The following is a 13370-nucleotide window of genomic DNA, read 5'->3' on the forward strand; positions in this document are numbered from 1 at the left end:
AAGATCACTGAGAGGTTTGTGGCCATAAGTTGGTTATAGTTGCATAAGTTCTTAATATATGGCATTAAGCCTGTAAATATGTAACTTATCTAAACTCAGAAAACATTAAAATATATTTCTCACATATTTATAGGAATTAAATTCAAATTTCCGGCAAATCATATTTCCAGAAGCACTGAGATGTTTGATGAAAGGAGAGTACACATTAGAAAGTATGCTTCATGAGCTGGACAGTCTTATTGAGCAGACCACTGATGGCGTTCCCCTGCAGACTCTAGTTGAATCTCTTCAGGCCTACTTAAGAAATGCAGCTATGGGACTCGAGGAAGAAACACATGCTCATTACATCGATGTAGCCAGGCAAGTGAATGCTAACTGTGCAATTTTCTTGGGAAAGAGATGGGGAAGCCAGATAAAGGGGTTCTGAGCTCTTACTCTACTCTGAGTTCAGTTTTAATTTTACAGCAGATACAATTACTTGCAAATGCTTACTTATCTTTAAAAAACTTTTATTTGGGAATAACTACAGGTTCTCAGGAAGTCGTAAAAACTGTGTGCAGGGACATCTCGCTCACGCTTCATCCATCCTGCAGCGTTAGCATCTTGCCTACTGATGGGCTGTGGCAGCACCGCGAAAGGGATGTTGCCGCGGTCAGCAGGGCTTCCTGAGGTTTCACCAGTTACTCACGCGCTTGTTTGTGTGTGTGTAGCTCCGTGCCGTTCTAACACATACACGACGCGTGCGTGGGTGGTGTTTCACCATGTGAATACACACGGAGTGGAGTGTAGTATTTTTTAAGCCAGCCCTCAGAACTCCATGAAATCACATGCGCCAGTTTAGTTAGCTAATGGAGTATACAGCTCACTTCAGGTGAAGACTTTTAAATTTGCTTAAATTTTATTGTTTGTTTTAGATACTGAACGCTGTGTTTTTCATCTCATAAATCTAGAAAAACAGTTTGACCTTGGAACCTGTAAAGGTGGGGTGGTTCTTCCAGCCATGCACTATCCCCATGGTTTAAGTCCCTTTATCTCTGGTGACTCAAGACATCTTTCTTTGGCATTCTCGTGTGCAGTTGACCCCAGAAAGTATAATTGAGGGAGTTGAAATGGATTGACCTGCCGTGCTTCCTCCATGAGAAAATTCAAAGATTAAAGAAAGTAGAATAGTAGAATGAACTTTTGTTTTACCACCTTTGGGTATTATCTGCATCTGTTTAAGTTGTTTAAATTATTTGTTTATTGGATTTTATTTATTTTTTATTTTTTTTTTCAACATTTATTTATTTTTGGGACAGAGAGAGACAGAGCATGAACGGGGGAGGGGCAGAGAGAGAGGGAGACACAGAATCGGAAACAGGCTCCAGGCTCCGAGCCATCAGCCCAGAGCCTGACGCGGGGCTCGAACTCACGGACCGCGAGATCGTGACCTGGCTGAAGTCGGACGCTTAACCGACTGCGCCACCCAGGCGCCCCTAAATTATTTGTTTAAATTGTACCGCCCTGGGACGCCTGGGTGGCTCAGTCGGCTAAGGGTCCAATTTCGGCTCAGGTCATGATCTCGCAGTTCGTGGGTTCGAGCTCCGGGTGATGCTCTGTGCTGCTGGCTTGGAGCCCAGAGCCTGCTTTGGATTCTGTGTGTCCCTCTTTCTCTGCCCCTCCCCTGCTCTCTCTCTCTTTCTCAGAACTAAATAAACGTTAAGAAAAAAAAAATTTTTTTTTAATTGTACTACCCCAATTAGTTTGAAGCAGGTATCTTTTCATTCTTAAATACTGTAGGAAGTATATGTATCTAAAATATAAACTTATTTTTATTAAAAAAAAAATTTTTTTTTAATGTTTGTTTTTGAGAGAGAGGGAGACCCAGAATCTGAAGCAGGCTCCAGGCTCTGAGCTGCCAGCACAGAACCCCAATGCAAGGCTTGAACTCACAAACTGTGAGATCATGAACTGAGCTGAAGTTGGACGCTGAACCAACCGACCCACTCAGGAGCCCCTAAACTTATTTTTCTTAATCATGGTGCTGCTACTTGACCTAAAATGTTAACAATAATTTTTAGTGTTTTCTGCACTCACAGTTTTCCTATTTTATGTTTACTTGTAGTTACTTCACCATACAATAAAAAAAAGAGTGTAATTATTATAAATGTCAGTTAGACGATGGTTTAGATTATTTGCCTAACATCTTTATCATTTAATTTTTAGCATTATTTCAAATGTGAAATGTAGATCAGTACACCTTTCTTTCTCACTGTATTTCAGCCCTCATTTATCTCCCTTTAATATCTAATTCAGATTTCCCTTACCTCAAATGGATGATTGTCCACTGTTTTGTGTGAGTTGGGTGACTATCTTCATGCTTGGTTCTGTTACAGCTTATATTTGTACCTTGTTTTGGAGAAACTTTCATCATCTTAAGGAAAATTTTATAGCATGTTGTAGCTCTTTTTTCCATTAGAAATTGCTCTGGTTAGAGAAAGGCAGATACCATATGTTTTCACTCTTATGTGGATCCTGAGAAACTTAACAGAAACCCATGGGGGAGGGGAAGGAAAAAAAAAAGAGGTTAGAGTGGGAGAGAGCCAAAGCATAAGAGACTCTTGAAAACTGAGAACAAACTGAGGGTTGATGGGGGGTGGGAGGGAGGGGAGGGTGGGTGATGGGTATTGAGGAGGGCACCTTTTGGAATGAGCACTGGGTGTTGTATGGAAACCAATTTGACAATAAATTTCGTATATTAAAAAAAAAGAAGAAATTGCTCTGGTTAGCCTAGTTTTTAAATTCTCTTAATAGTTTTGTAGCAGTTTCTGTGTGATAAAGTTGACAATCTAGTTAACATTAGTGACATAAACTGATACTAGTTGTAGGTACTAGGAGTGCTGTTTTTGATTTTTTTTTATATAAAAATTTTGGAATAGTGTCTTGATCCATAAGCCACTTTGTAAGTCTTAAGTTAACAGTGATGAGCAGGGTGAATTTCTGAAAACCTATGCTCAGACTATGCATTATTCAAAACCAAGCTTGCCAAAGATGGCAGGCATCTGAGTTTACTGCCTGTAGTTGGCTCGGTCATGTGACAGTAGTGTGAACATCCTGGACAATTTTTGCTAAGTCCTCCAACTTCAGAATTGTGTGATTCTTGACAGTTATTGGGAGGCTATATTATTTTACATTCTTTGTATAAAATGAGACTGTAATATCTTATGTAGTTCTTTTAAAAATTGTTATAATTCAAGTTTGCATTAAATTTAATCACATGATCAATTACTAATACTGAATTGGAATCATTAACTTCACATTATGGTGGACACTACATGCCGTTTTACCGTTAACACTCTTCACGCAACAAGATTTGTTTTCTTTTTTTTTTTTTAATTTTTTTTTTTCAACGTTTATTTATTTTTGGGACAGAGAGAGACAGAGCATGAACGGGGGAGGGGCAGAGAGAGAGGGAGACACAGAATCGGAAACAGGCTCCAGGCTCTGAGCCATCAGCCCAGAGCCTGACGCGGGGCTCGAACTCACGGACCGCGAGATCGTGACCTGGCCGAAGTCGGACGCTTAACCGACTGCGCCACCCAGGCGCCCCAACAAGATTTGTTTTCTAGATTACATGTTAGCCGGCTCTGACACTTGTTGACCTTCTGTGTGTTCTCTCTCAAACGTACTACTCTTCAGGTAGGATTTTAATTCCCTTTTCTTTTTCTCTAGAATACTTCATGCTCAATATGGTGAATTAATCCAACCAAGAAATGGTTCAGTTGATGAAACACCAAAAATGTCAGCTGGCCAGATGCTGTTGGTAGCATTTGATGGCATGTTTGCCCAAGTGGAAACTGCTTTTGGTTTACTAATTGAAAAGGTAAATATTGACTTTATGAATAAATAACGCAAGTGTAGTAAAGTAGTTGTTCACAGTACAAAGAGTGGAGAAATGAACTTTTCTTCTTTTTTACATAGTTAAACAAGATGGAAATTCCCATAGCTTGGCGAAAGATTGACATTATAAGGGAAGCTAGGAGCACCCAAGTCAATTTTTTTGATGATGATAATCACCGGCAGGTGCTAGAAGAAATTTTCTTTCTAAAAAGACTACAGACAATTAAGGAGTTCTTCAGGCTCTGTGGTACCTTTTCTAAAACTTTGTCAGGTAATACTTCACATTTAAACGTGTCGGATTTAGTTGTGTAGAATTTAGTTGTGTAGGATGGGGTAGGCTTAATATAATTGTATGTTCATTAAGTCTTTTTTAATTTTTTTTATTTTTTTTATTTGTTTATGTTTATTTAGTTCTTAGGGAGACAGAGTGTGAGCTGGGGGAGGGGCAGAGAGAGAGGGAGACACAGAATCTGAAACACGCTCAGCTCAGAGTCTGACGGGGACTCGAACTTACGAGCTGTGAGATCACAACCTGAGCTGAAGTCAGACGCCCGATCGACTGAGCCACCCAGGCTCCCCAAGTCTTGTTGTTAAATAAGCAGTACTGTCACCTTATTTTGCTTTGCATGAAATACTTTAAAAAGCTTTTCTTTTTTTAGGATCAAGTTCGCTTGAAGATCAGAATACTGTAAATGGTCCTGTTCAGATGGTCAATGTGAAAACCCTTTTTAGAAACTCTTGTTTCAGTGAAGACCAGATGGCCAAACCTATAAAGGCATTCACGGCTGACTTCGTGAGGCAGCTCTTGATTGGACTTCCCAACCAAGCCCTAGGACTCACCCTCTGCAGTTTTATCAGTGCTCTAGGTGTAGACATTATTGCTCAAGTAGAGGCGAAGGATTTTGGTGCTGAAAGCAAAGTTTCTGTTGATGATCTTTGTAAGAAAGCAGTGGAGCACAACATCCAGATCGGAAAGTTCTCTCAATTGGTCATGAACAGGGCGACGGTGTTAGCGAGTTCTTACGACACTGCCTGGAAGAAGCATGATTTGGTGCGCAGGCTGGAAACCAGTATTTCTTCTTGTAAGACAAGCCTGCAGCGTGTTCAGCTGCATATTGCCATGTTTCAAGTAAGTATTTTTCGAGTGTGGTTTTCCCCAATGTAGGAATTTGAAAATCTGGGGAGATTAATATAAAACAATGTAAGGGGAAAAAAATATAAACATCCTGGATTGTGCCAGCTTGCAGCAAACCCAGCTTTTTGGAATTTTGGTGTTTCTTTCCTGTTATTCCTTGTCTGTGTTCCATGTAGTGGAGAGTGTTTTGTGTTTACACTTTGTGACCTTTGAATTCATCTCCATCAGCGTTGTATGTTTGGTATTGTCTGTGTCATTAAGTATTGCTTGTAAATATAATTTCTAATGGTTGAATTTATTTGTTATGTGAATGTGCCTCCTATATGATTTAACGTGTAATTAAGATGATTTCTAAGGTGACTTCTGTTCTGTTTCCCTGATGCTCTCTTGATGTGTTACCAACTTTGTGCATGAATCTTTCATCATTTGGAAATTGTTTTTTTGAGAAGCCGGTTTTTGTCCTTGATTAGTTAGGGGGCCAGTATGATAGCACAGGCTTTGGGGGTGAGATGGATTTGGATTCAGGTATATGAATCTGAGTTTAACTTCCCTAAGGTGGGGACAGTACCTCTCACAAAGGTTCAGGACCATGAGGGTTAAAAATGTTCTAGGGGCACCTGGGTGGCTCAGTTGATCAGGCATCTGACTCTTGGTGTCCGCTCAGGTCACGATCTCGTGTTTTGTGAGTTCAAGCCCCACATTGGGCTCTGCACTGGGGTGGGCTTGGGGAGGTGCGCGGAGCCTGCTTGCGATTCTCGCTCTCAAAAATAAATAAACTTTAAAAAATCCGCCGCTCCCCCCTCTCCCCCAAATGATGTTCTATATGGAATGTTGGGTGGCTCAGTCATTTGAGCCTGACTCTTCCTTTCAGTTCAGGTCATGATGTCACGGATCGTGAGATGGAGCCCTGAATAGGCTGTCAGTGCAGAACCTGCTTGGATTTTCTCTCCACCCCCCTCTCAAAATAGATAAATAAACTTCAAAAAAAAAAAAAAAAATGATGTTCGGGACAGTTGGGTGGCTCAGGCATCCGATTTGGTTCAGGTCCTGATCTCGTGATTCGTGGGGTTGAGCCCTGTGTTGGGCTCTGTGCTGACAGCTCAGAGCCTGGAGCCTGCTTCGAATTCCGTGTCTCCCTGCCCCTCTCTCTGCCCCTCCACCATTCATGCTCTCTGTTTTTTCTTTTCTTTTCTTTTCTTTTCTTTTCTTTTCTTTTCTTTTCTTTTCTTTTCTTTTCTTTTCTTTTCTTTTCTTTTCTTTTCTTTTCTTTTCTTTTCTTTTTTTTTCTTTTCTTTTCTTTTTTCTTTTCTTTTTCTTTTCTCTTTTCTTTTTTCTTTTCTTCTCTTTTTCTTTTTTCTTTCTCTCTTTCCTTTTTCTCTCTTTCCTTTTTCTTTCTCTCTTTCCTTTTTCTCTCTCTCTTTCCTTTTTCTTTCTCTCTCTCTTTCTCTCTCTTTCTCTTTCTCTCTCAAAAATAAACGTTAAAGGGGTACCTGGGTGGTTCAGTCGGTTAAGCATCCGACTTCTGCTTGAGTCATCATCTCACAGCTTGTGGGTTTGAGCCCCGCACTGTGCTCTTTTGGCTTCTGTCTTCCTCTCTCTCTGCCCCTTCCCTCTACTCTCATGCGTGCACTCGTGCGTGCTCTCTCTCAAAAAATAAACATTAAAAGTAAATGTTAAAAAAAAGTTATGTTCTGTTTAAGACACTAAGCACAGTATAAATTGTAGCTATTCCCCCACCCCCACCCCCACCCCCGCCAATACAGGCTTCAATATTATCAGTAGCTTCAAACAGGTTATATAACTCATAGAGTAATATTTGGGGACTGCCATTTTCTTGGGGTCTGTTTTGGTACAGACAGTGGTTTTTTGGTATCATTTATGTTGAAGCTGCTTTCCGGTGGTGGAATTCGTGGTTATAGCCCAGTGTGAGGAACCAGTGTATTTCCTTCTCTTTGCGGTTTTATCAATAGCTGTTTTTTTTAGCTCATGAATTAAGAAAACTAATTTATTCAGATTTTGAAGTTGTTTTCATTATGTATTAATAGTCTTTTTAACACGGAGTTTTTAAAATTTTTTCTTCTAAAAAGTGTGATGTTGAAAGTTTCATTATTTGATACGTTTTAGTTTATTTCCTTAAAAATTGACAGCCGTATGGAAAACATAAAAAAGCCTTTCAGTTTTGTTCATCTGAACAGCTGTCCATCATTTTAATAAAAGCGCAATGTATTACTTTTAAATTATAGCCCAGTTGGCCTTCTGGGGTCACCCTTGAAATGGAAGGCGCTTGACCCTCTGTCAGCAACTGCCTGCCCCTTTCTTCTCCGGAGAAGTCTTTGTTCTGTGACTCCTGCCATCATTTCTTTTAATCACTTCTGTAGCCTTATGCTGGACAACCCCTCCCCACCCCCCAGTACCCGTTCCGATCTCTTAACTGGAGATGTCTTTTGGGGGAGGTTGTATACTAAACTTTTTTACAGACTTGGAAATATCTTCAGAATTATTACTTAGATGTTGCATTTCACTGATTGAAGAAATTTATCAGCCATTCTCTACATTAGGAAACTTTCCACCTGGTTGTGATCATTTTGTAATTTTGCACTTACACTTCTCTGCCTGCCTCGCTTTGCTGCAGCTGTTTTTGTTTTTTTTTTTTTTCCTTTCCCCCAGTCCTAATTCATACCTCCCATCTCTTTATCTAAAGGTTTTTTTTCCTGCTGATTTTATTACATTGCTTTTTCTTTGAACAGTGGCAGCATGAAGACCTCCTTATCAATAGACCACAAGCCGTGTCAGTCACACCTCCCCCTCGGTCTGCCATCCTAACCAGCATGAAAAAGAAACTCCATACTCTGAGCCAAATTGAAACTTCAATTGCAACAGTTCAGGTGTGTTCGGTCAGACCTTACTTGCAGCACATTTACTTTGAGAGAGCACCTGCACCGTGGTGACGTGTCGGTGCTCCGTGGTTCAGTGTATCTGCCCGTCTGTCCTTGGCTTCTGAGCTACAGGGGCACACTACTTTTCACTTTTACGCGTGATTTATCTTTTTTCCTTACCCTCCAAGGTAACCACATCTACTCCTGCTACTAAGCTGTGTATTTTGAGCCAGGAAGAGAGACATACTAAATATTTCAGGTTTTTAATGGATTTGATGATCACTCTGCCTTTGTGCATTAAGGGAACTCTGGTGATTAGAAAAATGTGTCTTCTGAAATGTACGTAAGCCGTTCCATCTGGCTTACTGTTCAGACCTAAAAAACTTAGGCAGTTCTTATCCCTGTTGTATAATTAAAGGTATTTAAAGGCGATAGAATGTTTTCCTTTTATTATTGACTGTATTTCTTTGTCATTTCTGCTTAATATTTAGTCTCACCTCCCTTTTTTAAATAAGAGAAACAGTTCTTGATTATGGTTATATACGTATCTTTGTATTGTGTATTCTTATATCATGTACGTAGTAGTAACTGATGTCTTCCTGTTCATTTTATATAAATTAATGTGAGTACAAAATCAAGTGTAGTCACTTCTATAATTTTTACATATTTAATGAAACTTTCTGGAGCTCACTTCTTTGAAGATTGAAGTACCTTTTCTCTGTAGCATACTAGGCCTAGTTTTCAACTGTGGAGAGCCTTTCTCACTTGAGAGGTGTGTTTGTGTGAGAGAAAGAACGGGAGAGAAGTGCAGGAAAGACAAAGGATGGGAATCCTTTGCCTGAAGTGGTGAATAAATAGTGAAATAATTTTGTTACATAAAACCTTCTTTATCATGGTAATCTGGATACATTTTTACTATCTTCCATAAGCTTCTGAGTTTCTGAGAATTAGATTTTCATCTTTCACAACCAAAAGTATAAATGGATTTTTTGAATTAAGCTTTCTATTTTAATTCTAGGTGGTTACCGTACAGTGTTACATTAGTTTTAGGTGTACAATATAGTGATTCACTAATGCGCTACATTACTCAGCACCCATCATGATAAGGGTACTCTTCAGTCCCCATCACCCATTTCTCCCCTCTTCCCACTGACCTCCCCTCTCGTAGCCACCAGTTCTCTATAGTTGAGTCTGTTTCTTAGTTTGTCTCTCTCTCCCTCTCTCTTTTTCTTCACTTGTTTTGTTTCTCAAATTCCATATATGAGTGAAACCTTATATTTGTCTTTTTCTGACTATACTCTGTGGCTCCATCCATGTTGTTGCAAGCGATAAATGGATTTTCTTCCAGATAGCGCATAAAGTGCATTAGGAATTGGATGTAGCAGGTGTTTGATTTTAAAGACTACTTTATTGGGGCGCCTGGGTGGCGCAGTCGGTTAAGCGTCCGACTTCAGCCAGGTCACGATCTCGCGGTCCGTGAGTTCGAGCCCCGCGTCAGGCTCTGGGCTGATGGCTCGGAGCCTGGAGCCTGTTTCCGATTCTGTGTCTCCCTCTCTCTCTGCCCCTCCCCCGTTCATGCTCTGTCTCTCTCTGTCCCAAAAATAAATAAAAAACGTTGAAAAAAAAAATTAAAAAAAAAAAAAGACTACTTTATTTAAAAATGAAAAATTTTGGGGCGCCTGGGTGGCGCAGTCGGTTAAGCGTCCGACTTCAGCCAGGTCACGATCTCGCGGTCTGTGAGTTCGAGCCCCGCGTCGGGCTCTGGGCTGATGGCTCGGAGCCTGGAGCCTGTTTCCGATTCTGTGTCTCCCTCTCTCTCTGCCCCTCCCCCGTTCATGCTCTGTCTCTCTCTGTCCCAAATAAATAAATAAACGTTGAAAAAAAAATTTTTTTTTAAAAAAATAAAAATGAAAAATTTTAAGACAAACTGAAAGCCAGTTCTTCCCAGACATGTTGAACCTGTTCAAAGTGAAATCGAGATTAATTCCACAAGGTGTTTGTTAAAAATGTTTTCTGAATGATGCATGTGCTTCTTTTGAATCTCCCTGGTATTGATATAAAATGCCCAGTAGGAATTGGAGAGTGTCAGATATTCACTGAGATTCTGCTGGCTTTTACAGGAGAAACTAGCAGCACTTGAAGCAAGTATTGAACAGCGACTCAAGTGGGCAGGCGGTGCTAACCCTGCACTGGCACCTGTACTGCAGGATTTTGAAGCAACAATAGCCGAAAGAAGAAATCTTGTCCTTAAAGAGAGCCAAAGAGCAAGCCAGGTATTGTGACCCGTGCGTGCCATCTTTGTTTTCAGTTACATGATGATACAGCTGATTGGAAGTTACGTGTGGGATAACTAGGGGTAGCTTGAGAACCCACCCTCAAGTTGACAGTACTGGGAAGAGGGACCTGGTAGGCCTTGGTGGGAAGGGCATCCATCCTTTAGGCTGAGCTCACAGCCAGTTATTTTCCTGGACCTTTACTGCCTCCCAGCTAAATATAAAGTAGATTCAGCCTCTGTTGGAAAATATGGAGTTGAATTCCATATTTGTCTAAGGTTCTCTTTATGCAGCTTAGGTGACCCAAAGATTTGATACTATTCTTTCAGCATGGCAATAAAATGTCTTTATGATCTTGAATTCTGCCAGAGGTTGTGGATTAAGTTTGTTACTTTGGGGGGTGGAGAATGGAAACAAACTATTAGGTATGTCCAGTCAGGTAGAAAATTAGACTAAATCAATGACATGTTTCAGTACGTACTTAAAAGAACTATTTGCATAATCACAATAGTATTATCATACCTTAAAAGTTGTATATAATGTCATCAAATAGCCAGTTAGTATTCTGTGATCTTTATTGTGAAGTGAGGCAAGAGGAGAAGCAGAAGGGCAACATTCCAAATTGAAATTTGGACATAGCACAAATAAGCTGCCCCTGAATATGATGATAGTTCTATCACGGAATAAATTTTCTGTGTGAAAGCAGTTGTACAGCAGATACTTTTACCCAATTGTACTTAGGTGCTTTTAACCATCTCAGACCTAATAACATCAACCAAAAAAAAAGTGCATTTATTCATAGCCTTTCTCAGGCTTAGTTCTGTTTTGTCCCAGAAGAGTCAAACATTCATACCATTTTCAGGACCAGTTTGGTCCTGAATTCTGGAAATGAATAGGCAGTATTTTTTCATGTCAATTAAAATTGCATTCCCCCCTTATTGTGGTGGTTCCATTCCTCTTTTGCCTCTTCACAGGTCACTTTCCTCTGCAGCAATATCATTCATTTTGAAAGTTTACGAACTAGAACTGCAGAAGCCTTAAACCTGGATGCTGCGTTATTTGAACTAATCAAACGATGCCAGCAAATGTGTTCATTTGCATCACAGTTTAACAGTTCAGTCTCTGAGTTAGAGCTTCGTTTATTACAGAGAGTGGTGAGTCTTGAATCTTGGTGTGGGGGTGAAGAGACTTGTTGATGAAAATGATAAGGCCAGTGTCATGTGCTCAAACTCCATTTAATATATTCACTCGGTTTACATTTATGCAGTGTGTATACTATATTTATGATGTTGTTATGAGGGATATAACAATGGTTAAATCTTGCTCTTAGCGCCCAAGGAACCTATTAATTATAAATACAATGAATTAAAAAGTGAGCCTGGGTGGCTCAGTCTGTTAAGCGTCCAACTTCAGCTCAGGTCCTGATCTCACAGTTCGTGAGTTCAAGCCTTGTGTCAGGTTCTGTGCTGACAGCTCAGAGCCTGGAGCCCACTTCACATTCTGTGTCTCCCTGTTTCTCTTTGTCAAAAATAAATAAAATATTAAAAAATTATTTTAATGTATTTGTATTAAAAAAAGTGAAAAGGGTTCTCAGAGCCACAGTTGGAAGTTCTGTGGAGTTTCAGAGGGAGGAGAAATACAACGTATAGCAAATGACTTAAATGTACTGAAAATACGGTAGCAGACAGGGGGCTAGTGGAAGGTGAATGCTGGACAGGAGGGCTAAGTCCAAAAATAGCAAATTGATACATTTGATGTTTATATTTTATGAGAAGAGTTTAATTAGGAAGCTCTCGTGGCCTTTGAAAGCATGATTTACATTGGGTTTAGCATTCTAGATTCGGATCATCTTTGTTATTCTAGATGCATTTGTTACGTCTTAAACTATTTCTATTTCTTAAACTATTGTGTAGGTCATTAGTTCATGACTTGGCAAATGAGTTTGTTTGTGTCACTTTGAGTTACTAGTACCTTTTAATGGTGATGATGAAGGAAAGAATCTTCCATTATTTATTCCATCTAATGCTTAAAATCAAATGTTTATTCTGTTTAGGACACCAGTCTTGAACATCCTATTGGCAGCTCTGAATGGCTTTTGTCAGCACACAAACAACTGACTCAGGATATGTCTACTCAGAGGGCAGTTCAGACAGAGAAAGAGCAACAGATAGAAACAGTCTGTGAAACAATTCAGAATCTGGTTGATAATATAAAAACTGTGCTCACTGGTCATAACCGGCAACTTGGAGATGTCAAACACCTCCTAAAAGCAATGGCCAAGGTAAGACTGATATGAGTGACACCCAGTCAGATCTCTCTTTTCATAAAATTACAAGTAGTCGTATTTGGGAAAATAATGATATAAACAAAAACAACTTCTTGGTTCACATCTTCCAATTTGTAATGGAGTTAATTTGTGTTTTTATCAACTTTTTTTTTTTTCTAAAGCAGGTAGTCGTATTCTGATTTTGTACCCAGAGAAACTGGGGGTTAAAGAAATGGATTAACCCAGAGTCCTATAACTTAACAACAAAGCTGAAACTTGAATATAGTCTCCAGGTGTTTAGATCTCCAATGTCTCGTCCTCCTCCCCAGCCTTATCCCTAAGCTCGTTCACCTCCAAAATGAATGAAATGTTGTCTCTTCCTTTCAGTATCCTACATAATTTCCATAGTAAGGAAACTCAGCCCCACAAAAAAGCTAAATAACTTCATCATTACAAAACGATGAATCATTTAACTTGGGGATTTATTTTTACTTTGACTTTTTGTTTTGTACTGGAAACCAGATTCCTGTAGAAAAGGAGTTAATTATGGTAAACAAATTAAACACTTGCTGGAAAAACACTTATTACTTGTTATTCAAAATGTGACTGTCTTATGAGTTACTATTGAGACCAGTACCATTTCTGTCAGTCATTAACATGTGGATTCCAGGATGAAGAAGCTGCCCTGGCAGACGGCGAGGATGTCCCTTATGAGAGCAGTGTCAGGCAGTTCCTAGGTGAATACAAATCATGGCAAGACAACATTCAGACGGTGCTGTTCACATTAGTCCAAGCTATGGGTCAGGTTCGAAGTCAAGAACACGTTGAAATGCTCCAGGAAATAACTCCCACCTTGAAAGAACTGAAAACACAGAGTCAGAGGTAAGGATGCCTTCTGGCCTAGATTTCAAATGGAAGCAAAAATCTGGTAGAGTAAGTTT

The 13370-nt window shown here is 39.8% G+C and overlaps 1 protein-coding gene and 1 long non-coding RNA gene across 6 annotated transcripts in view; one reads left to right on the plus strand and one right to left on the minus strand.

Annotated features, from left to right (window-relative positions):
• Positions 1 to 13370, minus strand: part of LOC147573087 (uncharacterized) — a 476171-nt gene that overhangs the window by 199207 nt on the left and 263594 nt on the right. The gene's annotated exons all lie outside the window — the stretch shown is intronic.
• SMG1 (SMG1 nonsense mediated mRNA decay associated PI3K related kinase) overlaps positions 1 to 13370 on the plus strand; it is a 140451-nt gene that overhangs the window by 118301 nt on the left and 8780 nt on the right. For all 5 annotated transcript variants that reach the window (XM_086692960.1, XM_086692961.1, XM_086692959.1 and 2 more), the window contains 9 exons: positions 134 to 360; positions 3712 to 3862; positions 3961 to 4150; positions 4539 to 5008; positions 7762 to 7899; positions 10011 to 10163; positions 11138 to 11317; positions 12217 to 12444; positions 13100 to 13311. In XM_086692960.1, coding sequence (XP_086549086.1) covers positions 134 to 360; positions 3712 to 3862; positions 3961 to 4150; positions 4539 to 5008; positions 7762 to 7899; positions 10011 to 10163; positions 11138 to 11317; positions 12217 to 12444; positions 13100 to 13311 — 1949 coding nt within the window. The remainder of the gene's footprint in view (positions 1 to 133; positions 361 to 3711; positions 3863 to 3960; positions 4151 to 4538; positions 5009 to 7761; positions 7900 to 10010; positions 10164 to 11137; positions 11318 to 12216; positions 12445 to 13099; positions 13312 to 13370) is intronic.

The sequence above is a fragment of the Puma concolor genome, chromosome E3 (assembly GCF_028749965.1).
Source record: "Puma concolor isolate L17-30 chromosome E3, mPumCon1.1.hap2, whole genome shotgun sequence".
NCBI lineage: Eukaryota > Metazoa > Chordata > Mammalia > Carnivora > Felidae > Puma > Puma concolor.